The sequence below is a fragment of the Dermacentor albipictus genome, chromosome 1, assembly GCF_038994185.2.
Source record: "Dermacentor albipictus isolate Rhodes 1998 colony chromosome 1, USDA_Dalb.pri_finalv2, whole genome shotgun sequence".
NCBI lineage: Eukaryota > Metazoa > Arthropoda > Arachnida > Ixodida > Ixodidae > Dermacentor > Dermacentor albipictus.
In genome coordinates this window covers 73,444,686-73,469,838 of record NC_091821.1, presented here as the reverse complement: position 1 = coordinate 73,469,838, position 25,153 = coordinate 73,444,686, and the positions used below count along the sequence as shown (strand labels likewise).

Sequence of the window (25,153 nt, the reverse complement as noted above, 5' to 3'; positions counted from 1 at the left end):
AAGGCGCTTATCGTGGCGCAGTAAAGTGACCCTTTGCTAACTGTGCTGCAGGCTAATGTAAATGAAGGAGTGGCCCGAAAGAACATCTCGTTCTACACTAGGTCAGGTCCCAAGTACCGGAAATATCAGGATTTCAAGGGTCGGAAATACAACCAACTAGTTGTGCGAGAAAAGTACCGTCCACAGCTTTTAGAGTTAGCGCATGGGAATGTTTGGGCGGGTCACTTCGGTATCAAGAAGACAAAGGCTAGGCTAGCGCAAGATTTCTATTGGCCAGGATGCTGGAAAGAGGTTGAAACACTTGTTCTGTGATGCGACGCATGTCAGCAAGTTGGTAAACCCAATGACAAGTGACAGAATTTCACTTGGACCGAGACAGGGCATAATATAAATTTTCTTCGATTGCCTCAGCTGTGTCTTGCCTGCCCAAATGACTTAAGAATTGCTTTGCAATCTAGTCTTTAGCTGTTTATTCCCTCTGAATGTGTCTTTGAGAGCACTGTTTGTGAAGGTCTGTATCCCTGGCTCTTTATCGGGTGCGTGTTTCGTGTTTAGTACAACAACTGTAATGGGGCTGTTCAGAGCACAGAGGGGGTTAGAGCGTTTGTTTTCACGGTCTGACGTTGTGGAGAGCATTGGGAGGGTGCTCACTTTCACTGAAGTGATTGGCGTTGATTTTCAGTCACTCCGTGAGCTTTCTCAGATCCAAGCAAAGGAAAGACCAGTGGATGAAAGGGCGATAAAGCCATTTCCTTGGCCCCATCAAGGACGTCACCCAATCAACACATTGCATATGTCGAGCTGCGTTGAACAACTCGACTTCTGGATGTATTATCTGGCGGCGGCGGGGGTGCTGTCGTGCCATACTACGAGCACCATGTGGCGACCACAAGGCGACAGGAGCTGCCATACTACATGCACCACGTGGTTACCACAAGGCGACAAGAGCTCCCAGCTCTCCGCGATGAATCAAGAATTCGACACGGAAGGCAACTTCAAGCGGCGCCTGGGCATCTCCGCGACGAATCAGGAATTCGACGCGGGTGAGGTTATCACCCTGCCCCGCCTGGTTCCTGCTGACGAGAACTCGCCCAAACCGGTTCCTGCCGACGAGGTGTTGCCGAAGGGATTTAAGAGAGAACCGGCCTATTGTGAGAACAGAGAGTCGCTTGCAGCCGCCCAGTTGGTCTGATGCGCTCCTACTACTACCTGTACGCTATCATCCACTATCTGTAAATATTATATAAAATTTTTCGTTTCTTCTTCGTCTACGGAACGAGTCCGTCTTTCATCCTCCACCCCGAAGTCACAACAGTGTACACTTTCACGAAAAATAAAACGGTCACTTTAATTTGGCTCTGGTCCGATTGAAGCAGTGGGAGCATTAGCTGACTACCACACACACGGATGATCAGCACAAGCTGGTCGACCTGGCGAAGACGAAGGCTTGGCACCAAGGCTTCCTGGACTAAGGGAGGCCTCCCACCATATGACGACAACCGTTTGCTCAATAAAAGTCTATTCATCATCATCTGCCTTGTATTTCACACTGACTCTTAAATGGTAACATCATTACTAATATCACTCATTCTGAAGAAAGCGAATGTAGAAAAGCACAACCTAGCAGTTCAAGCAAGTGAGCAAAAAATGTTGATGCCAAGATGCATGTGAAGCAAAGCGAACTATTTGCAGTATATGTTGCATGATATGAGCATAAGATTAAAATTCTAGGGTTTTACATGCCAAAACCACGATTTGATTATGAAGCATGCCATAGTGGGGGACTAAAGAATAATTTCAACTAGCTGGGGTTCTTTGACATGAACCCAATGCACGGTACACGAACGTATTTGTATTTTGCCCTCATTGAAATGTGGCTGTCGCAGCCAGGATTGGATCTCGTGACCTCGTGCTTGGCAGCGAAAAGTCAAAGCGACTAAGCAACCACATCAGGTAAGCACAAGATTTATTAAAACTTTGTGCTGGACACAACTGGTCACAATAAATAGCAAATGATGCAGGCTTTGGCAGAGCCCACGTCAATATTTAAAACATAGGATGCAGGCAGTATGTATACAAAATAGCTTATCTCCACTTTATCCCATACAAGCAGAAGGACCTCAAGGTACCGTTCTTCGTCGTCTTCTCTTCAACTTTTATATTAGCGATAGTACAACTATAAGTCCTCATGTGACTTGCATATATATGCAGATGACACAACATTATTTCACGATAACCCTCATTTGGTGCTGTCAACTGTTCAAACAGCACTTGACGAACTGTACATATGGAGCACATTAAGTTAGAAATGAACTACAAAACGAATTTTTTTCAGCCTAGACAATTAGTCTCCGTGTTTACTACATACCACATTTACACTTGGTCAGTGTACCACAGAAGTTGTCTATACAGTTAAAAGACGGTGTACATTTCTACCGTATTATGTCATGGGATATTCAAGTCGCTAATCTCCCGCACCACCAGATGCACATACGTACACACAGGACATGTTCAAACAGTTCCAGCTAATTGTAATCCGTAACAAGTACTCGTGTTTAGCTAATTGCTATATACAGGAAATTTGTAGCATTGGCAACATGTAGAACCCAATTGGAAACTTAATATATAAATATCCTTTGAGGCCATGTCTACCATGGAATATTTCATTCTCTGTCACTACCTATAGATACTAAATTATTTGGCCCCGTCTTTCTGTTTTACTAAATCGACTACCTGGAAGTAAAATTGAAATTGAAAATCTAAGCTGCACTAACTTAAAAACTTTCTTCGTCACACTTGATTGATCAGGTACCTCTACGAGTTTAGATATGCTACTTTTTTTTTTCTCTCCTTGTTGCAATGGCTGCGATTTATTCTTTTGTGTGTAATGATCTGTATATAATGCATGGTTCGCATTTATTTTAATATAGTGCATAGCTGGCGTGATTAAATATCTGATTAGATTGTTCTAAACCAGCTATCAAATCAAGTGTTGTGCACATACCTCTTTGATTGCACGTTATTACAAGTAAAAATTCAAACTGCGGTTTTCTGTGTCTGAACTGCCATGTAAAGGAGGCTTGAATGACAGTTAAGCAAATTTATTTTGCTTTTGGCTCGAGCCTCCCTATTTTTTTTTGAATGGAGAAACAAATTGTTGTTGTATTCTTTTATTTCCCGATAGGCAAATAAAAATAATGGAGGCTTCGGGCATGCCCAGGTCATTTCATAATAGGTGAATAAAAATTGATCCTCTTCGAACCAGACGAACTCCTGAAAGTTGAAGGAAACAACCAATGAATGCCTAAACTAAGCGCTGCCATTTGATGAAACAAGACAGGCAGCCTTTAAAATAGCACAATGAAATGAAAGGCCAATTAACATAGCCCAATGCTTTAGCTTGTAGATGTAAAACATGCACTGACAATGCTTAAGTACAACCTCAAATGCATCACTTGCACTCCGTGAAATTTTGTTACCAAGTCCTGCACATATTGTCACAGTTGGCTACTCATTATACAGATGAAACAAGATTGCTGGTGCATGTTGGGTTAAAAAGAATGTGCAGAAAATGAATGAAAAAAAAACAACTATTGAGAACTATCAATGGCTGAAATGTGTTTTGGCAGCATCAGATGTGCTTTCAATAATTGTGCCCACAGACTATGTGCACTTGAAGTTTATAGTAGCTATCACTGTTCCATTGAAGGTACATTTTGAAAGTCTGCAACACCCACTGGCTCATATATGATGTCGCTGCTATGCAGCAATATTTCCTACAATTTAGAGTAAACTGAACAGGTGATCTTTTGGTTACTGTTATCACCAAGTCTCATTTTAATACTGGAAGCATGTCGAGAGGTATGAAAAACTGAAACTAAACTGTTAACTATGGTCGCAGGATTAAAAACTGGCCTACATTGCCCTAGCAGCATTCCTTGTCACAAGCTGAACTCCCATCTAATTTGAGTTATACAGTATTTTTTTTTTCTGCGTGTATACAGAGTAACCAGTATGTGCAGATATATTTTTTCCATTTTTAAAGGGACACTAAATACAGATACTAAGTCGATGTGGACTGTTAAAGTACCCTTCCAGAAACATCGCAGCGCTTGTTTTGTGCCAGGAAAAAAAGAAAAAAAAAAGAAAGAAAAGACAGTTTACAAGGAAACTGCGTCTGAAGGGTCCGCATACCTCTAGAGCAATTCAAATCGCTCACCCCTGAGCTGGGGAGTGGTGACGTTGCATATGCCATCACCACCCTCTACGGCTGTTGGGGAGTAGAAAGGGCCCGACAGATGGCGCTACGGTTTTCTGCGCTAAACACTAATGCATGGCCATAGAGAAGCTGAGCCAAGTTGGATTTGCCTCTGCAGCTGCTTTTGGTCAAGTGGTGTGGACCGTTCGGGAATACCACGACATCACATGGATGTGGCATTGTCCATTACTTGAAGTTTCTGCGAGTTTTACGAGGCAGCAAAACCAGTGCAGCTTGATGCAATAACAAAGCTGCTGAAATGCGAAAACGCGGGCGGCTCCTGAGCAGAGAAAATGAAACCTTTCAATCGCCCGCGTCGTCACCAAGGGTAATGTCAATGAGTTATTTCACAACAACTGGAGAAGTAGCATTTTGTTTCGTCTTATAATGCAATACACTCAACCTTCTATTACAAGTGGTTGAGTGTAAGTGACAGAATTATAGTGAGGAGTGCCTTCGTGATTGAGCTAGTACTTGAATGTCCTGGAGGGGTCTAATGTCCCGCATAGACCTCAATTTCTCGAGTACTAAAGCTCTCTTCGCGATGATATTGACACCTTAGACATTCTTGAGCACAAATAAATCACTTTAGCTTGACTTAATATTTGCCTTTAGTGTGCCTTTAAAGGGTCCCTCACCAGGTCTGGGCATTTTGAGCTGACAAGTGCTGTGCATACAAAGCGCGCTAACGATTGTGTCTGCTAAGTATAACGTCGCTACGTGCTGTGGAAATAGCTGAAATTTTGAACTGAATGCCGTTTGCCCTGGAGGGATGACGTATGCGTGCTAGTGCGCCTACGTACACGTGTCTTTGCTGCGACGTCACTCTTAGTGACTCATGACTGAGAATTATTCACGGCAGCATCTACTTGTGTAATCTGTTGCATCAATAGATGAATTAAGGTTTAGAGAAATAATAAAACACACAAACCAAATGTTTACGTGTATTTGTTTTACTTTGCACCGCAGCAAGAGAGATGACTTCCATTTCATCTGCTTGTTCCCACGTCGTGCAGTCGCGCGTGCTGACACTGAGACAATGCCATTTTCTACAGTGTTCCAACGTACGATCATGCTCTGTAATCTGCTTGTGTCTGCCTCAGTGTTCGTGTAGCACTGACTTGTACCACTAGTCAGGTGTTCTCATGTAAAGCGTGCACAATCGTGTGCTGCTCAAAACGAGACAAGCACAACAGCTTGTGCACGAAACCGTCAGTAGAAGTGTGCCGTGCAGCAAAAAAAGAGGGAAAAATAAAAAAGAATGAAGGCGGGGCTTGTGATGTATGCGTCACGCGATCCTCGAGGTGCGGTATGAGAAAACGCAGGGAAGGAATTTCTCTTGTGGGGGCTAGACGGGGCAAGTGCAGAAGGTGCCTCTCTTGGCAGTGGTGCTCGCCTCCTGAAATCATGGGTTTGCACTATATTTCTATCTCGGCTATTAATGAGCCAATTCGAAAAATTTTTGCGGCAGAACGCTCCCTAAAGGTCACATAAGAAATTCCAGTGTATAACTGAAATCTGCTATGTGGCCTGGAGAGGAGTCCTTTAAGTAGAGCGACAAGCAGTGGCGTAGCAACAGGGGGGGGGGCGGGGGGCTGTGGGCCCCGGGTGCAAGGGGCCAGTGGAGGGGGGGGGGGGGGGAGGTGTCATATACGTCTGAAGACACCCGGAACTTGATATCCTTGCCTTCCTCGACTACAGTCGATGGAGGGGGGGGGGGGGGGGGTAGACAGAAGACCTGTGAGCCCCGCGTGCCAGACGACCTAGCTACGCCACTGGCGACAAGTAAGAACAGTAGTTTAGCTATAATACTTGCTGGTATTAAACCAACATGCAAGGCGCCCAAAGAATTCCACCCTATTTCACCTCATGTCACAATGCAATCACGAACTTTTCAAGCAGTCGAAGAGTCTCCCAGCATGAATAATCTGAAAGCACGCCCTGTTACTCTTTTCGCAGTACAATTATAGGTACTTATTGTTAGAGGCTATCCAGTCGCTGACCTATAATTTGTACATGCTGGTTTATACGGACAGCTTCGCAGCACTGCCACTGGCCCCATAAAAGTAACAAGGACCGAAATTTCTGACACCTTACAGCATGCAGTTTGACAATTTTGACTCTGCCTGCACGACCGCGGGCTAATTTAGTCACTAAGTCAAGCAGAGATTGCGGCATTTTGGTTGCAGTGTATAGCGAAAGTGACAGTCGCCCCAAAAGTGATGATCCGAGAATACAGCACACTCTTTGGCCCCTTGCGGAATAAAGTCTTTTGGAAAGTCCAATATTTTGAGCTTCTGATTACTCAGAAATGTAGGCATTCCCCACTGAGTCCGGCAACTGTATAGTATTGCGAAGTACTAGTCGTTACAACGGACCCTGATAATCCGACAAAGAACGTCCGTTTTATTCGAAGTCCGTAATATATGAAGCGCCTCACTTTCGAAACTTTCATCACAATGTCTGACAACTTTATTGCAAAGAGAGTGACGAATGCCAAAAGTAATAAACAAAAAAGTTGCAGTTTCGCCCAGAAGGTGAAGCATCGATTGCGATAGCAAATTAAGCAAGATAAGCGCAGCAGCAGAAGCAAGCGAATTGACCTTTGTGCTGTCTCTCGCTTCAACGCGAACCAAACATTGCAAGCACAGCGCATAGGAAGCTACTGGCGCTGGGTGCACTGTTCACATATCAGATCGCTTTCAAGATACGGTGCCTCCGCGGGCGAACACTTTGTTTACATCGTAGATTGCTTTCAAGATACAGCAGCCGCGCCGTAAGCAGCAGCTGCCGGAGTATATCCCCATTCTCTCTTACCTCTCCGACTCAGTGCCTTAAGCGCAAAAGATGGCATGTTTTCTCCCTCCCTCCATCGTGTGCGGGATATTGAGCAGTGATCGTCGGCTGACTCTCAGCCCGTGTCGACACGGCAAGTTTCTACATATAGGCCTGATTTTGTAAAAAAAAAAAGCTGACAAAAATTACCGCTAATTTCGCCCGCTGCAGCCAATAGTCTGCTATAGTGTGGTCCGTTAAAAGCGAACTTCGTTGCACTAATCAAATAGGTAGAAAAAAACTAAGGCTGAAATATGGTCTGTTATATCTGAAAGTCTGTTGTACTCTGGTCCGTTGTAACGAGCACAGACTGTATAAGTATTTTTTTTAAGCAACAAATTTTTATGCAACTACATTAAATTCTCGTGACTATGATTACTATTTGAGTACATGGCTTCGTGGCCATTAGTTAAAGGGCAACTTGTGCAGTTTTAGAATGGACAGAGTTGATTTAGGTGACCTTTTAATTATTCACTTTTGAAGGCTGTTCACTGGAGCAATCGAAAAGCTTTCTTGAAGTTATCTAGCTAATTGATCGAAAATTGAGAAAAGGATCTGCCACAGCAACTACATGAGCAATTATTTCACCTTCGAAGACGCATTAAAAGAAACTGAGGAAAGTCTAATGTAAATCTTGCCACCCTCTGCCTTTCATTATGGTGCCAGTGTTAGCACTGAAATGGCCCCACAGGTCTGTGCCATGTGGCCCATTTTCATTCTTATTGCTTCTGAGAGTAGCCTAATGTTTTAAAGCTAGTGTTATGGATGAAAAAAAAAAAAAATGTGCTGTGTTTGCACAACAAGGTTTTCAAAAAGCTTAGGCTTTACAGGGCCTTCAGAAATGATGGCGGCTGCATGAAGAAAGCTAGAGGGCAGCAAGAAAGACATGCTCTTTTTATTAGTCAGTTTCGGCTTCAGCGAGTGCTGAGACTAGGTAATGTTAAGAACAGGCTACAATCCCTCCAACACATTCACTGAGGCAGTACATTTTGAAGTCACAATTACTGTATGTGATGACCCACCAGTGGGTCACTTGCCATATTCCTAAGGAGCATTGTGACCAACTGGTGAGTCACCAGGAATCGATCACGATCTTGCCAGCAGAGGAGGGAGAGGTAGTGGGAGTAATGACAAGAGGAGAGGATACAGAAGCAGAAGCAGTACAGAAGCAATGCATGCTGCTGGCTAGTTGTCACAAATTTGTGACATGCTTGTTTTAAGCTTTTAAATATTTTATGGGATGCTTAAACCAGAGAAAGCTGGATTTTGATGTTATGCGTAACCATCTCGCACTTGCCAAATAACCCGACACACTGACTTCGTAAAAAAAAGTGAACATAAACTCATGTGGCTGCACCCATTGGGGTGAACAAATTAGTCATCATCTGTGCAATACTAACCGATCTACAGCTGCCCTAAGGTGCGAGGTGGTTTACTTTCAAGTAAAAGAATGTGCATTGAGAAAACGTGCAAATATAAAGGTATTCTTTTACACAACAGGCTTGTTTCAGTTTTTTTGTAATAAGCTTACAAATTTCACTGTGGGGAGACTAGATAGACGTACCACAGCACATTGAGCAAAAAATACGCACACAAGGCAATTAGGAGAAAGAAAATCACAGACAGCACAAGTGAAAACGAAACACTAACCCTTTGGCGAGATTCCTCTGGTTTTTGGCGCTTGCGCTACTACCAAGCCTATTGCAACTAGCTGGTGTTGGTCTTGAAGACAAAAGATGAGAAAAACAAATTAAAACAAATAGCATGAAACACTTGCACCAAAGATGCAAACATACAGCTTGACACTGCCTTCAGCTTAGTGCAGCACCAGATCCTTCCTTTCCAGTTCTTTTATTTTTGGAGCACAAGTTGGTGCAAGATATTTAAAGGGCCCCTCACCAGGACTGGCCATTTTAAGCTGACAAGCGCAAAGCATACAATGTGGGCTAATGATTGTGTTTCCAAAGAATTACTTCGCTACGCGCCGCGGAAAGGTCTGAAATTTCAATCCGAACACCGTTTTCCCTTTCTCTCGTGGCGACCACGCTCCAAGCCAGACGGTGATGTACTCTTGTCCCTGCGCCTACGTACTCGTGTCTGCAGTGTGACGTCGCTCGTGGTGACATGTGACTTCAAGAATTATTCAAGGCAACTTCTGTTATTTGTGTGAGTTTTGCTTGAATTGACGAATTGAAGCTTAGAGAAATAATAAAACACGCAAACGAAATGTCTGCGTGTTTGTTTGTTTTACTTAACATTGAAGCAAGAGAGATGTACTTCGATTTCGTCTGCTTGTTCCCACGGTTGTGGAGTCATGTGCACAGGTACCGAAACTACGCCATTTTCTACCATGTTCCAACGAGTGATCATGCTCTACGATCTGCTTGTTCTGCCTCAGATTCGTGTAGCACTGAATTATACCGGTAGTCATGTGTCCTTGTGCACAGCGACCAAAATCGTGTGCTGCGCGAAACCGGACGATCAGAACAGCTTGTGTGTAACACCGTCAGCAAAAGTGTGCAGTGCAGGGGGGAAAAAAATAGCGAGAAGGGCGGGGGGGAAAAAAAGAAAAGCGCGGGGCCCGTGACATATGCATCACAAGATCCTCGAGGTCCGGTATGGGAGAACGCAGGGAAGGCATTTCGCTTGCAGTGGCTAGATGGGGCGAGTGGAGAGAGTGTCTTGCTATGCAGTGGAGCTCGCCTCTTGAAATCATGGGTTTGCGGCACTGAAACATTTCTATCTCGGCTATTAATGAGGCGATCTGAAAAATTTTTGCGGCAGAACGCTCCTTAGAGGACACGAACAACTTCCAGTGTATAACCAAAATTTGCTATCGGGCCTGGTGAAGGGCCCTTTAAAGACTAACAGGATGTACTGAACACATGCACTCGAAAGAAGCCAACATATTAACTAACAGGATCCACAAAGAGTGATGTGCTGTTAGTATGAATGTGTAAAGCATACAGCCATGGCCTTTCTGCAGGAAACAGCACGATGCTATGTTCACTGATCAGTGATTTCCCTTTCTCCTATAGGTCAACATGGTAAAGTGTCTTTAGAGGAAGCTTCAGCTTTTGAGCTCCTATCTAAATACATGTACATGCGAAAGGAGAACAACTTTTTCTTAGCAATCACTGCACCAAATTTGATGAGGTTCGTTGCACTTAAAAGAAAAATTTAAAATCCAGTGACTCTAGGAAGCGAAACTCGGATTTAGGACATCAACTTTTTAAATCAGAATAATTTAAAATAGTAAAAAAAAAAAACCAACCCCAGTCATGTCTAGAACTCGAACTTGGCAATGAAAGACGATATCACAATTCTGTAAAATGCGCCCAATAATACGAGGGCGAATCAGAAAGTCTTTACGCCTATTGATTTTTAGCCAAATTACGGCTGTAAATGCAAAGTCAACATATCCATTCGTAGTGGTGGACCTTTTTTGGCCTGGCCTGGTCTTATCTGCCGGAAGCTTTGCGGCAAGGTGCTGCTGTCAGTTATTGAAGACTGTGGTTGTGCTTCACACATCCACAGCTTACGAGCAACTAAATGTGATTAGTTTTCTATGGAGCAAGGGACGACTGCCCATCGAAATCCACAGGGAAATGCAGCCCGTGTTTGAGGAAAGGTGTCTCACTTTAAGAAGTGTGAGGTGGTGGTGTTGCGAGTTCGCAAAAGGCTGACGGTGGTTCCACAGTCCGACACTAGTTTTACAGTCAGCCGGATGAATTCTACCACAGGAGCATCTCAAATTTAGTGCTGCAATGGGACAAGTGTCCGAATCGGTGTGGGGACTATGTGAAAAAATAGTGTAAGGTACGTAGAAGAGTACATTCATTTGTAATTACCTGTGTGTATTTTACTTTGGCTAATAAAAAAATAGGGGCATTCGTCCTCATACTTCAATGTGAACAAAATCGACGTATTATATATTACTATGAAATATACCATTATGCGAGCAGGAATTTTGCAAAACCCTTGTAAATGTAACAAATTTCCTTAAGCTGTAAATTAATATATTAAAATTGTCCACTTGTGCGCTCTAAGAAGGATGCAGTTCACAGAACTACCATGTCTGTGTTTTCAGTGCAGAGTTATTATCTCGTAAACTTCATGCTTCCATTTCTTTTAAACATATCAATTTTCACGAATTTTTGTGTAAAATCCCAGGCCCTAAATTCAAATTTCACTCCTTACAGTCAGTAGAATGCACTGTTCTCTCTCAAATGCAACAAATTTAATTTAAATTGGTTCAGGGGTTGTTTCATAAAAGTGTTCCTGTGTTTTACACGTACTTTAATAGGCGGTATCAGAGTTGGTACCAAGATAAAGCTTCCTCTTAACACAATTTGAACAATATCAAACAAATGTAGCAACAAAGAATTCATATTTCCTCAATTCTTGATTAATATTGTTCATCCAAGAAGTAGAAGTCGCATCAAGCACTCTAAACTTGCAAAAAACCAAGCACGATGGACTATCTCTTTACAAACAACACCATAAATTGTAATCTAGCGTTTAATCCAAGAATGCTCAACTAGTTATTTTCATTTATTTTCTACAATATTCTTCAAAGCTCCTTAAAAATGTCCCAATAAACATTTTTAGAAGTACAGTTAAACTTCGATATAACGATATTCTCGAGATAATGAAGTATTTAACTTTTCATAACCTCTTGTCCATAGAACATCATGTATTTAACACCTCAATATAACGAATGAGTTTGTATACGATTTCAATATAACGAAATGTCACTGGCGCTGGAAAAAAAAAAGGAAGAGCTGAGACAATAAATGGAAGCTTCGGCAGATGCAGATGGTCAAATGATTGAATTGCAAGTGGCTGCTTGCAAACATACTTCTCAAATCGTGCCACGAAGTGGAGCCGCATCATGTTCTGTATAAAGTCCGAATGCAATAAGATCCTATCGCGCCCTGCGCACTGCGTGCTTTAGGTGCGAGTTAAAGTGTATGAGGGCGAGACAAAAAAGATGGTGGCTTTACGAGTGTCGCCTTCCCACGCGAGCAACTGGAAAGAAGGAGGGGAGCAAGCTTGCAGTGACGCGATCAAGCGCACACGAGGAGAAGGCGGAGTGGGAGGCAAGTTGGCTTGCGTCTCGATTTCTCGCGCGCGTCTAGGCTGCGACTGCGCAAGGCTGTAAGCGCAGTTGAGCTCATATGCAGCCGCGCACCCTGCTTTAGAGGTAATCTGCCGCGTATACAAACAATGGTGTGCCAAGATGGCATGGCACCATGTAAGCTGTCTTCCCACGCATTTAGTATTGGAGGTTGCGCAATCTTGAGTTTCGGTGACTCGTTGGTGCGAGAGGCAGATGAAGCATTCGCTCCCCGCTGCCGGCGCTTTTCTGATCGATAGCGTCATCCAAGTATGGGCCACACTATCAGTCGCGGGGGTGGAGTGCATGCGAAAGCGTGGCTGGCTTCGCTTAATTCGTACCGCCGATGTGAAGATAGCGTCGACGTACGTGGCATGAAACCGTATTATTCGTTGCCAACTCCCAAATTTATCAAAATGAATTGTTCTCATTCAAATTTGCTTTTTTCGATTGCCTGATAATTCAGAAAATTCCGTGACCCCTTTCCCCGGAAGAAAATTCGTTTGGCGACTGTATTTCTTGCATAAAAGGTTGTATTTCAATACAACAAAATTTCGATATAACTAAGCAAATTGCCGATTTTACTGTTTTCGTTATATCGAGGCTTAACTGTACAACAAAGTTCACTTTACACTATATGCCATATTTGCACAAATACAGTTGACATGTTAGAGTACTGAAAGAATAATTCAGACTTTATTTTTTTGCATTATATGAAGGCCTGGGGCCTCTAGACCCTAGAAGAAATACTGACAAGCGTCAGAATGCCCTAAATAATGTAATATAATAGCTTTCTATGGTCAGTTTCAGTTGTGTTCCTACTGCGTTGTAACATCATGATGCAGAAGGGGGTCATGTGGGAGCAGGACATTGCGATGTTTTGACACACACTCGAGCTCACTTGGTTGTCTGCTCTGCTGCTACATTGGCCCTACCAAAAAATAACAGCATAGGAGGCAACTAAGCGAGCCGCAGCGAGCGTTAAAAGGTCACAATGTCCTGGATATGCCCTGTGTCCTGGCAATGTCCTGTGACCACCTTCTGTGTGTTGACGTACCGACAAAGTAGTCACCTGGAAAATGAAACCACAACTGGCCGTACAAAAGCTACCGTATTGAATAATCTAAAGCACTCCGAGGCTTACCAGTACATTTTTCTGGGGTTTAGAGGTCTAGGATCTTCATTTAATGAAAAAATATTAAGAGATTTGAGATTAATTGCACATTTATTTCACAATGAATACTATGCATAAATTATTTACAGAAAGAGGCCCCATGGAAAAAATCCATGTCAATGAGTTAAAATTACGTACTTGTATAAGCATAGGTTTGTATGAAGTGCCAATATAGCTGTCTCTCTAGAGGATTATATTGTACATTATAAGCGGCATGTCGCTCCGAAGGGGGTGGGCAGTCAATGCTGTCTGGCAATGCTGGGGCACACGAAAGACTTAACCGGGATAGGTGGGCTAGTTGGTGGTCGATACTGGAATGCATCATGTAACCGCGCAAAAAACAAAGGGCAAAGAAGGCAACACACGCCTGTCCGCACCTGTCCTGTGTGTTTCCTTCTTTGTCCTTTGTTGTTTGCGCGGTTACATGATGCATACACGAAAGACTGCCAGGCTTAAAGCAAATTCTTTTTTTAATATGAGGAATAATGTGCAAACACTTAGTTTGTTTTCCATAGATGAAAATTGCATTATACATTACATTCTTTTACAATACATACCTCTTTAGTGTACCTCCCACATTACATTATTGCGAATAGCACTACAACCATACAAGGGCAACGGACAAGCCGAGAAAAGTGCACGATAAATTGTTTCTGAAATTTATAGTCTTAAAGAAAGTGGAATAAAATTTTTGAATAGTTTTCAAATATTGAATTGTTATGCTGCTGAATGAATGAATTCTTGGGTTTTACGTGCCAAAACCGCGATATGATTGTGAGGCACACCATAGTGGGGAACGCTGGATTAATTTTGATCATTAGGGGATCTTTAACATGCCCCCATTGAAATGCGGATACCGTGGCAAAGATGTTCACATACTAGTATTCTTGAAGTTAGGAGGTTTCTGTCATTACATAGTACATTATGAAGTGTTTATCAAAAGCAAAAATGGAGCATTAGGAGCAAACAAGTAGTTAATTTGCATGCACAGAGCTCTTGAGAGAGTGCAAATAATCGCTGCACAGTCAGTAAAGTATGGCTACCTAAGGGATGTAGCCTGCTCCACTATGCAAGTTCTTATGTTTTATGTCTATACTATGCCCATGGGGGTGAAAATTCACAGCACTTTTGTTCCAATTTTATTTTTATTTGGGTGTGCAGTTGACGTTTTGTAAATCTGCACTGAACGCGCCATGTTTTGTCTTCAGCAATGATGTGCGCCTCCAAGAGCAAATCTGCACAAACCTGTCTATGCCCGTTCTTTTTCTTCAATCTGGTCTTCTATGAGGGAGTTTGGCACTAACCTAGGTTACAGATTTCATTTCTCCAAGTTCTCGCACAAAATTTGCTGGCACACTGCCTTACCGATTTTGAGAGCATCCTACAGCATGCAGGCTAACAGTACTATTTTGTTGCACAATTTTTTCGGTTTGAGCTACAATGTGTTCATTCCATGAGATTGAAGGACGCCCCTGCCTTGTGTCATCTTCCACTAATGTTCCCGTCAATATAAATTGCATGTGCCACTAGCGAACACTCAGGCCAGGGATAATGCCTCGTTGCTGTAAGCGCCATGAAGAAGCTCACATCTGTCTGTTCAGTTGCTTGCAGTAGAATGCACCAAGGAGTGGCAGCAATGGATGTTTCAACCACAAAATGCCATCTAGCGGCTGCCACAGCAATTAACAAACAACACAGCTTAGTCTTAAAAGATGGCGGTACAAACACATATCAGCACATGTTTCAGGAAATCACTACTAAAGAAGAAAATAAGTAAATGTTGGAAATTCATGGACAAAGGTTGTAATTGCATAACTGAGCACTGAGACGCTGAATAGCTACAATGAAGTATAGTATGTGTATTGTGTATTAAATTATTAAGTAGTTTAGTATGTAAAGCAGAATTTAAAATATGCAGGCTGTAAACAGCTGGGATGTTTAGCCATCTTGATGAAGCCAAGATGCAAGTTAACTTTTAAATGCAATACAGGCAGATAGTATACCTTTTTGGTGTCAATCGAGAGTTTTTTTTACCAACAGAACCATAGATTGGACCCAGCAGAGTGCTTCCTGGTGCTAAAAAGGAAAAACAGGAAAAATGAGAACATGCTCTACTAATTGACACCTTACTTAAAAAAAAAAAAACTATTCAATTCTTAACCCGACATTTCAAGTCCACTCGTTTTGCCTGTGGCACTGTGAACCGATTTACCGTGGTGTATGATGTCTAGAAATGAATGAATAAACACATTTTGTGGGATACATACAACTTTATTAATGATGAATGACCTTCAGATACAGACTACACAAACAGCAGCAAACTTGAAACAGGATAGACTGACAAGCAACACATTATAGGATTCATAATTGCAGCAGCTTTTTCAGCCACTGTGTTGTTGCCGATTTTGTTCAATTGGTTCAGAGAAAGTACCGCTCTGGCATCATTTTACCATAAGAAGAGTTCCAAAGGTATGGATGAAACTCTGGGTCTTCTTTACAGTACTAAGTAATTACCGTATTTATCCAGCTAGTGAACACACTTGCGTAATGAATGCAGACCCCACTTTTCCAATCAAGAACTTTGCTTTTTTCTCCTTTTTCCCCTCGCATAATGATCGCACCCTGAAATTGCTGCCATGAAGTATGTGACACGCGGTACGATTCAGCGTCTGAAATGGTGTCCGGCAGGTGCGATTCTGTCCGACACCATGCCCAATGCTTTGTGATAGGAATTATATGGACGCTCCAGGCGCATTTTTGCCGTCGTCGTCGTCGCCGCGCGAGGGAAGCCGACGATCGTGGCTCAACTTTGCGAGTCGTCTTTCGTCGCGCAAAAGGCCACAAGGAAGGGGGGGGGGGGGGGGGGGCTCACCCTCGATCTCCAATTAACCCTGTCCTGCGTCAACAGATTCCAACTAGCGCCCGCGAATTTCCCAATTTCACCGCTCCACCTAGTCTTCTGCTGTCCTCGACTGCGTTTCCCCTTCTTTTGGTACCCATTCTGCCACCCTAATGGTCCAACGGTTATCTAATCTGCGCATTACATGACCTACCCAGTGCCATTTCTTTCTCTTAATGTCAATTAGAATATCGTCTATACCCGTCTGCTCACCGATCCAAACCACTCTCTTTCTGTCTCTTAAAGCTGTGCCTAGCATTCTTCATTCCATCGCTCTTTGCGCAGTACTTAACTTGTTCTCAAGCTTCTTTGTCAGTCTCCAAGACTCTGCCCTTTATGTCAGCACAGGTAAAATGCACTGATTGTATACCTTCCTTTTCAATGATAATGGTAAGCTTCCAGTCAGGAGCCGGCAATGTCTGCCGAATGCGATCCAACCCATTTTTATTCTTCTGTGAATTTCCTTGTCATGGTCAGGGTTCCCTGTGATTAGCTGACCTCTGTAAACCTGCTCCTTCACAGACTCTAGAGGCTGACTGGCAATCCTGAATTCTTGTTCCCTTGTCTGGTTGTTCATCATTATGTTTTTCTTCTGGAATTTAATCTTCAGTCCCAATCTTACACTCACTGTTAAGGTCTTTAATCATTTGTTGTAACTCGTCTGCAGCGTTGCTGAATAGAACAATGTCATCGGCAAACCGAAGGTTGCTGAAGTATTCGCCATCCATCCCTACTCCCAAACCTTCCCAGTTTAATAGCTTTGGAGAGATTGTGCCTCCTTGTCTGACTCCTTTCATTAAAGGTATCTTCCTACTTTTCTTGTGTAGAATTAAGGTGGCTGTGGAATCTCTGTAGATGTTTTATAGGGTATTTATGTAAGCGGTCTGTACTCCTTAATTAGGCAATGCCTCTATGACTGCTCATATCTCTACTGAATCAAATGCTTTTTCATAATCTATGAAAGCCATATAAAGAGGATTATTGTACTCTGCGGATTTCTCGATAACCTGATTAATGACAGGGATGTGATCTACTGTAGAGCAACCCTTCCTGAAGCCAGCCTGTTCCCTTGGTTGACTAAAGTCCAGTGTGGCCCTTATCCTATTGGATATTATTTTGGTAACTATTTGATATAATACTGGGAGTAAGCTAATAGGCCCATAATTTTTCAGTTCCTTAACGTCTCCCTTTTTGTGGATTAGTATAATGTTTGCATTCTTACAGTTTTCTGGGACCCTTGCAGTTGATAGACATTTTGTATAGAGAGCTACCAGTTTTCCAAGCATTATGTCTCCTTTAATCTTTGATTAAATCAACTGTTATTCTATCTTCTCCTGCCGCTTTTCCCTGTTTCATGTCTTGCAATGCCCTTCTGACCTCATCTCTAGTTATAAGAGGAGTTTCTATATCTTGTTCATTATTGTTCCGAATGGAGTACTCCCGAGTTTTCTGGGTACTGTACAGGTCAGTATAGAATTCTTCTGCTGCTATTATTATACCTTCGAGATTGCTGATGATATTACCCTGCTTATCTTTCAGTGCATACATCTCAGTTTGTCCTATGCCAAGTTTCCTTCTCACTGATTTCAGGCCGCGTCCATTTTTTACGACTTCTTCAGTATTTCTCACATTATAATTTCTAATATCCCTTATTTTCTTCTTGTTCTCATCAGTTTTGACAATTCCGCGAAGTCTATCTGATCTCCTGAGTTGGACACTCATTCTTTGTTGTTTCTTCATTAGGTCATTTGTTATTTGGGAGAGCTTGCCTACTGGTTGCCTTGCCTCCCACTTCAATTTCTGCCTCTGAAGCCCGCCTCGTTACAGTTTCATTCATTACCTCTATGTCATCATCATCATCTCTCTGTTCTAACGCTGCATATTTGTTTGCAAGTACCAGCGTAAATTTGTCTGCTTTTACCCTTACTGCCTCTAACTTGAGCTGTTTTTTCTTGACCAATTTTACTCTTTCTCTGTTCAAATTTAGGTGAATCCTAGCCCTCACTAACCTATGATCACTGCACTTTCCCTATCTATTACTTCTACATCCTTAACTATGCTGGTATCGGCAGAAAGCATGAAGTCAATTTCAGTTCTTGTTTCACCATTAGGGCTTTTCCAGGTAAACTTTCTGTTGCTATGTTTCCTGAAAAAGGTGTTCTTTATTCTCAGCTTATTCCTTTCTAGGAATTCTACCAGCATCTCTCCTCTAGCGTTTCCATAATCGACGCTGGAGTTGCCAATTGCCTGTTCACCCGCCTGATTTTCCCCCACTTTTGCACTTAGAAAGGTGGGGAAACAGCGCCGCGGTAGCTCAATTGGTAAAGCATCGCATGTGAAATGCGAAGGTTGTGGGATCATTCCCCACCTGTGGCAAGTTGTTTTTCATCCACTTTCATTTCCATTAATTTATCGTTTCTTTATTTAATTTATTAAGCACAAGTAATTTCCCCTATGTTGTCCTTGGTGTCAGTGTTTGTTGGCTTCTTATGATAAGGCTTCATTTGGAATTTGTACAGACAGATCTCGTCATATGTGAACCACAGGTGTACATTTCATTTGCTTTACATCACGTGTGTGACACCACTTTCAGATTCAAAAGAAAGCGAGTAGCGTGCCAAACTACTTCCTCGTCCAGTGTTGTTGCACTAAAACAACAAATGGTGCTTGCCAATTGTTATTCGATGTTCACCGCAGAGACTTAGTCAGGAATTCGTACTCAATGGCAAAACCAAGCAAGAAAAAGAAAGTTAGAACAGAAAGCAGAATAAAAATTGACGGATTTATAAATCTACTGCTTCTTGCAATGGAGCTGAATAAGCAAAAGTATGCCTCCTCTAGAGGCAGCAAGGAAGCCAGGATACAAAGATTGAAGGGACACCAAAGAGAAAAAAATAAGTTGAATTTAAAAGTAATTAACAATACAAAAGACAAAAATGAAAGGCAGGTAACAATGCTGCTTTCAAGTTCCTGCACCAGTATGTGGCAATGTCTGATTTTTATGGCGTCTGCTCGGGCCTAGTTAGCTTGTTACCGATAAAGATTGACTACATTATATTGTAACCAACAGTTACGGCAGCCATTTTTACAAAAAGTAATTTATTCTGGGCGAACCTGTGCCCGTCAACAAAAAACGACTGAACACTCAACAACAACAAAAAACGTCCTTCAAACTTCGCTTCTTCTAATGGCGTTCTCCTCTTTGTTGCCTCCTGTCGCGTGTCAATCGTCCGGTTCTCGCGCCTGAGCCGCCAGTCTGTCAGCACCGGCCCAGCGTTGCCTTGTAGGTGCTTCGCTTGACGCTCGCGGTGTGGCGGCTCTTGGAAACGCAGTTGTGATGCGTCGGTCATCTTTTTCTTCTCGTAAGGCTGGCGGCATTAACCCCCTCCGAAGAAGCATCGTCCCGATGCATAGAAAAGGCCTAGAGAGGCTAACTGCTTAAAAGGACGGTGGTCAGAGGATGGCCAGTGCTAAGCTTGATCGTATGTGCAACTTCTGTTAATCAATGCCTTTCGTGGTATGGCTTCATTTGTGCTCCATCTACGACCTCTGGGCGAGTCCTGTGTCGTGTGGAGCAGACTTGGCCTTCAGGAGTTACCTTGTAAGACTTAACCGGCGAAGTACTCTGTAGGGGCCAAAGTAACGGCGCAGTAACTTCTCCGAAAGACCAGGCGTACGTATAGGCGTCCATACCCACAATTTGTCTCCGGGGTTGTACTGTACCTCTCTTCGCCCTAGGTTGTAACACCGGTTTACATCGACGTATTGCTGTTGTACGATACAGTGCCTTGCCAACTGCTGTGTTTCTTCTACCTTTTCTAAGTATTCACTAACGTTAGGGTCGTCTTCGGTGCTGTTGTTACTGTCCGACCAGAAACAAGTTCAAATGGCGTGAAATGTGAAATGAGGTTGCACGTGGGCTTAACACAGAGCTCAGCCGTGTAACTCAACACAGAGATGAGCCACACTGTTCATAACATCCTCAGAGAAGTGTTTAAATTACATGAATATAGGTATCTCATTGCCCATGTCAAGAAGGTAGTACATAATTTGCCAGCAGTTCAAGTGACCCTTAAGGAGGGTGTGGGATGGATAAAACAGGAAAGACTTGCGACAGCAGGTAAGAAGATGAAAAATGATTGTGCTTAGCAGTGAATAGGAGTATATGGTCCCATGCACTAGCTTGTGCAGGGAGCACTTGTCATGGACAAGTTGCCTCTGCGATAGGGAACAAATACCAATGAGCTCTACAATCCTTTCATACCTGCAACTGACATGTCATTGTAGGTACCAATTTTGATATACCCTGATGAATTTTCTTTGAATCTGTTCTACTAAGGCGGAGAAGTATTGACGCAGGCAGTTCCAAACAACAGAACATTACTCTAGCTTATAGCGCACTAGAGCATGGTATAGTGTACGGAAAAATTTACTCAATATTTGGTCTTCGCTATTCTAGTAATGAAAGAAAGCTTGAACTGGTCATAATATAGAACTTACTCGTTCTTGTCTCAGGGGTACCAAGATCCTCGTCACTATCCACATCCAACAGCTGTGCCCAATAGTCAGCAGGCACACTCATGAGTGCTTCCATCACCTGAAAACAAGAGGCAGAGATTAAAATTATCAAAAGTCTGCATAATACAAAAATAGAGTCCAATGCTTTTATAACGAACTGCTTAGGACTTGCAAAATATAAGCATGTTCAACAAAAGAAAACTTTTAACACGAGATATATTTAGTAAAAGAAGTCGCTAATTTTCTTCTATACCCTCCCACTGACAAAATGTGCCACTGCAGCTGACCTTACAGCATTGAGGTTCAAGGCATGTTTGGAGTCTTTGTTGTAGTTATGACTGGTGATATGTATGCCCACTGCAGCTCAATGGTGGCAGTGGTGCTGGAATGTGCATTTGTTGGAAAGCAACGAATCAGCCATCAGGGATGCTTAAATTTATTAGTTGTACAGGGAAATTTGTTGCAGTGGTCTTCGTTGTAGAAGCGTTCTCAATACGTGTGAAAAATAGGAACATGGCCGGGACATGTGGAATCCTTCATTATAGTACAGGTAATTTGATAGGTGTTTGAATACACCTACTATGGTGGTATGGTAGTAAAGTAGAACCTCGTTCATACGTTTTGGAAAAAAAAATTCGAGGAAAAACGTACCAACCAGGAAAGCGTACGATCTGAAATAAGTAAAAAAGTATCATGGACTCAACCATTGTTGACATTTATGTATACGTAATGCGAAGCATTGCGTGGATCGTTGCAGTACGAGATGCAGATGCACGTGGAGTTTGTGGTGCTCCGCCAGCCTGAGACGCGTTCTGTTTTCCTATTGCACGATGTCTTAAGAGGGCGAGGAAATCGAAACGAAATTGAGCTGGTGGGCGATGCCGGATGCCGCCGAAGCGCGTAACGCGATGCCCACATCACGCCGCCTGCAGCAGGGAACGGCGGCACATCTGGACTATCGCCTACTAAAAGCATGTTGTACGCTGCCAATGGCACTACGAACTAGACACCATGCGCTGTAAGACAGATAAATGAATATGATTATCGCAATAGGTTTGGTGGTGATAGCTGTGAATGCGGTGAACGACGACCCTACCGGAGATTTGCTGGTACCAAAATAAACTGTGCGCGCTGTTGTTTTCACGTGAGATGGGTGACTATATACTGTTCTCGATCGCGCGCGCCTCGTGCCTTTTCTTGTTCACATGGGATCGAGCGGCCGGAAAACGTATATGACTGCAATCTGCAGCAGGGAACGGCGTCACGCTTAGGTTATCGCTTATTAAAAGCAGGCGCTATGCTTCCAATGGCACCACGCACTGTGAAACAGATAGGCGAAGATGCTTACCGCAGTAGGATTGGTGGTGATAGCTGTGGGATGCTGCATGTCATGACCCCGGAAGAGATTTGGTGGTATGTACCCAAATGAGAAACTGAGTGCGCGGTGGCATTTTTACGTGATATGGGCAGGAGAGTATTGCAGTGAAGCTGCTGCTGCGAGCAGCTATGTACTGTTTTCGATCGCGTGTGCATCATGCATTTTCTTGTTCACACGGGATCTAGCGGCCAGAAAACGTACCATACGATCGCAGTTCGGTGTATGAACCGGCAAAAAATGAGCGTACCTCTCTTTGAGTCATTGTTTGTCTTCTCGATTGCTAACGTTGGCACCAGGAAAACATACGCAACAGGAACGTATCAACGAGGTGCTACTGTACATAGGCAAACAGACCACAGATTAACTAGAGACTAGTTAGAAAAAGAAAGTGAGGGAAATGCTGGTTACTGCTGCCACAGGATTCTTACACCGCCCTTTATGCAGATGCTAAATGCTTGCAACATTCCATCTTTGAACAAACATGAAGGCAGTGTTGATTTTACAGTACATAGGCTACAAAATGTGGGCATGAAAGGTTTTTCGGGTACCATCATCCAACATTGCAAATTCTGAGCTGCACAATGATGGGACCCAAAAAAACCTTTCATGCCCACATTCGTACTCTGTACTGCAATTTTAACACTGCCTTCATGTTTTTTCAAAGGCGGAATGTTGCAAGCAGTTTGCATCTGCATAAAGGGCACTGTGAGAATCCTTTGGCAGCAGCCCGAATTCCACTCTAGATATGCTTGGCAGCAGTAAACAGCATTTCCCTCACCTTCTTTTTCTAGCTAATCTCTAGTTAATCTGTGGTCGATTTGCCTATGTACAGTAGGACGTAGTTTATATGTTCCCATTATGTACGTTTCCCTGAGAGCACAAATGATTGAGAGCACAAGAAATGACACAAAGGGAGGTACACTCATTTTTTACAAGTTCATATGTTCCCGGAACGCACAATTTTTCGGCACCAATGTTCAGTACCACACTAAACTGCGATCGTATGACACGCATACATACTGCTCTTGCTCGAAAACAGAAAAGAAAGAAAGAAAGATTAAAAAGCATTTCTCTTGGTACTCAACATAATTTAACAAGCCTATTTACCTGTGCCTGCTGCTCAGTCTCTACCAGCAAGTGAGGTATTGCAGTCATGTCATTAGCAGAAAATCCCACTATAGTTGGTCCAAAGACACGTGCCAAGTTGCTGATAGGCATTTTGGTCTCAGGATGGCAGGCCACATTCTGCAGGTGCAGCACCAGTGCAGCCAGTGTGTCTCTGTTTGGCTGCGGCAGCTGCATCACTGCCTGCCACGTGGCCCACATGCGGTCGCCATCATCCAGCTCTGCACCAGCCGGCAAAGAGCATCAGCATCCACATACTAGTGCACAGTAAGTTCATTGAGCAACTGTGACCAAGCCTACCACAAACCTCTCAGTCCTGAGAAACAGTACCCTGCATAAGCCAGCGGTTTGCTCACTCTTCTGTTACTAAATAAAGATAACCAGACAACCACACCTGGAACCACAATGAGCAGTTAGCCTATATCGGGTGCCTTAGCTAACACGTACCAAGTAAAAGAGGCAAAGCATTCTTGAAAGATGAAACCAACTGCATTCAGAATACAGAATTCTCGCGACGCAGAACAGAATACTCGCGACGCATGCTGCTTTGATGGCTCTCGCTTGGGGTCGACTGCCAAGCAGCTGACAGAGTTTGGAGAGGATTCGCGCACTCGCACATAGAGAACTGGCAGTCGACGACACGACGTGTCATCATGATGCAGATCCAGTGAAGGCAGAGCTTAGCCCCGATCACTCGGCGAACAAATTAAGGAGAAAATGCATGACTATGGAGGAGGGTAACTTGTAATCGTCTGTAGCGCTCTTAATACGAGACGTTTAATACAAATTGTGGTGCAAATGATTAACTTTAGCTGTACTCTATGAGTCTACAAAATTTGTCCGAACCTTTTTAGGCGCCCTTTAAAGGGCAACTCCGGCGATTCCTCAACGTCCACTGATCTTAATTAAATTCTGAATATGCATTCTCTTTTCCACTTTGATTATCGGTGCCAAACATGGCTGCAAGTAATTTAGTTTTCCTGAAAATGAATTTTAAACATTAGTTGCGTTCCCAACTCGTGACTGTTTACTGGCCACCCTGTGTTTCTGGCGTTGGAGATTACACCGCCACTGTCGCTGAAATCACCGCTGTCTAGTTCAGAAAATCTGGAAAAGCTCCTCGTGTTGTCAGAAGACACCATCAGCTTCGCTTCTTTGGTGTTAGCGCCACATGTACTGCATGTCTACATTATGGTAGTGTAAGATCTGACGTCATTGACTCGTAGTGACGTCACACGAAGCAGCTACCCGTTTTGGTTTCAGTATCACGTTTATTGGTTATTTGAAATTATTGATGAATCTCTAAGCAAATTGAACCACCCTGCCGGTGACAAAGCTGTCAATGCTGTTTGAAAATGACAATATCCTAATACGGTAAAAAAAAAAAAAAAACCAGCCAGAGTTGCCTTTTAACCGATCACCGTGATCGTCATCATCATCATCACTGCGGGCCCTCAAATTTCTTAATCAGGCACTGTTGAAAGTCAGTGCCAGAACCAACCAAGAGAGATACAGAAGAGGCAAAACTAAGTTGTGCTCTCTAAAGCACAATATCTGAAAACTAATATTTGCTGCCAGAAATACAGTCCTCCTTTGCCTCACGAAGTAGAGGAACTGCTTCATTGCATGGCATGGGCACTGGAAAGACTAATCATTTTGTGTTTCGTACTCAAGAACTGCCATCTGCAGATTATTTTTTCAAAGAAAAAATTCGGGAGGACGCTTAAGCTTCACCTTCAAGAGTGGAACGTTATAGAATTCAAAGGTACCCAACTGCAGTTTATGTAACTGTAATGTTTTCCTGGAAATGCTGGCGGCAAATGCTATGCAGGAAGGCAAGCTTCCCA

The 25,153-nt window shown here is 43.1% G+C and overlaps 1 protein-coding gene and 1 non-coding gene across 4 annotated transcripts in view; one reads left to right on the top strand and one right to left on the bottom strand.

Moving 5' to 3' along the window:
- Positions 1-3,154: 3,154 nt before the first annotated feature.
- Positions 3,155-25,153, bottom strand: part of tum (Rac GTPase activating protein tumbleweed) — a 63,967-nt gene continuing 41,968 nt past the window's right edge. For 2 of the 3 annotated variants that reach the window (XM_065434453.2, XM_065434452.2), the window contains exons 12-16: positions 23,289-23,527; positions 20,786-20,882; positions 15,390-15,462; positions 8,744-8,815; positions 3,155-3,273 (exon numbers count right to left, since the gene is read on the bottom strand). In XM_065434453.2, the coding sequence (XP_065290525.1) occupies positions 3,222-3,273; positions 8,744-8,815; positions 15,390-15,462; positions 20,786-20,882; positions 23,289-23,527 (533 nt within the window). In that variant the 3' untranslated portion in view covers positions 3,155-3,221. The remainder of the gene's footprint in view (positions 3,274-8,743; positions 8,816-15,389; positions 15,463-20,785; positions 20,883-23,288; positions 23,528-25,153) is intronic. The other variant, XM_065434454.2, reaches the window with a different exon arrangement.
- Positions 18,589-18,661, top strand: TRNAS-UGA (transfer RNA serine (anticodon UGA)). The gene has a single exon. It is a non-coding gene; the product is annotated as a tRNA-Ser (tRNA).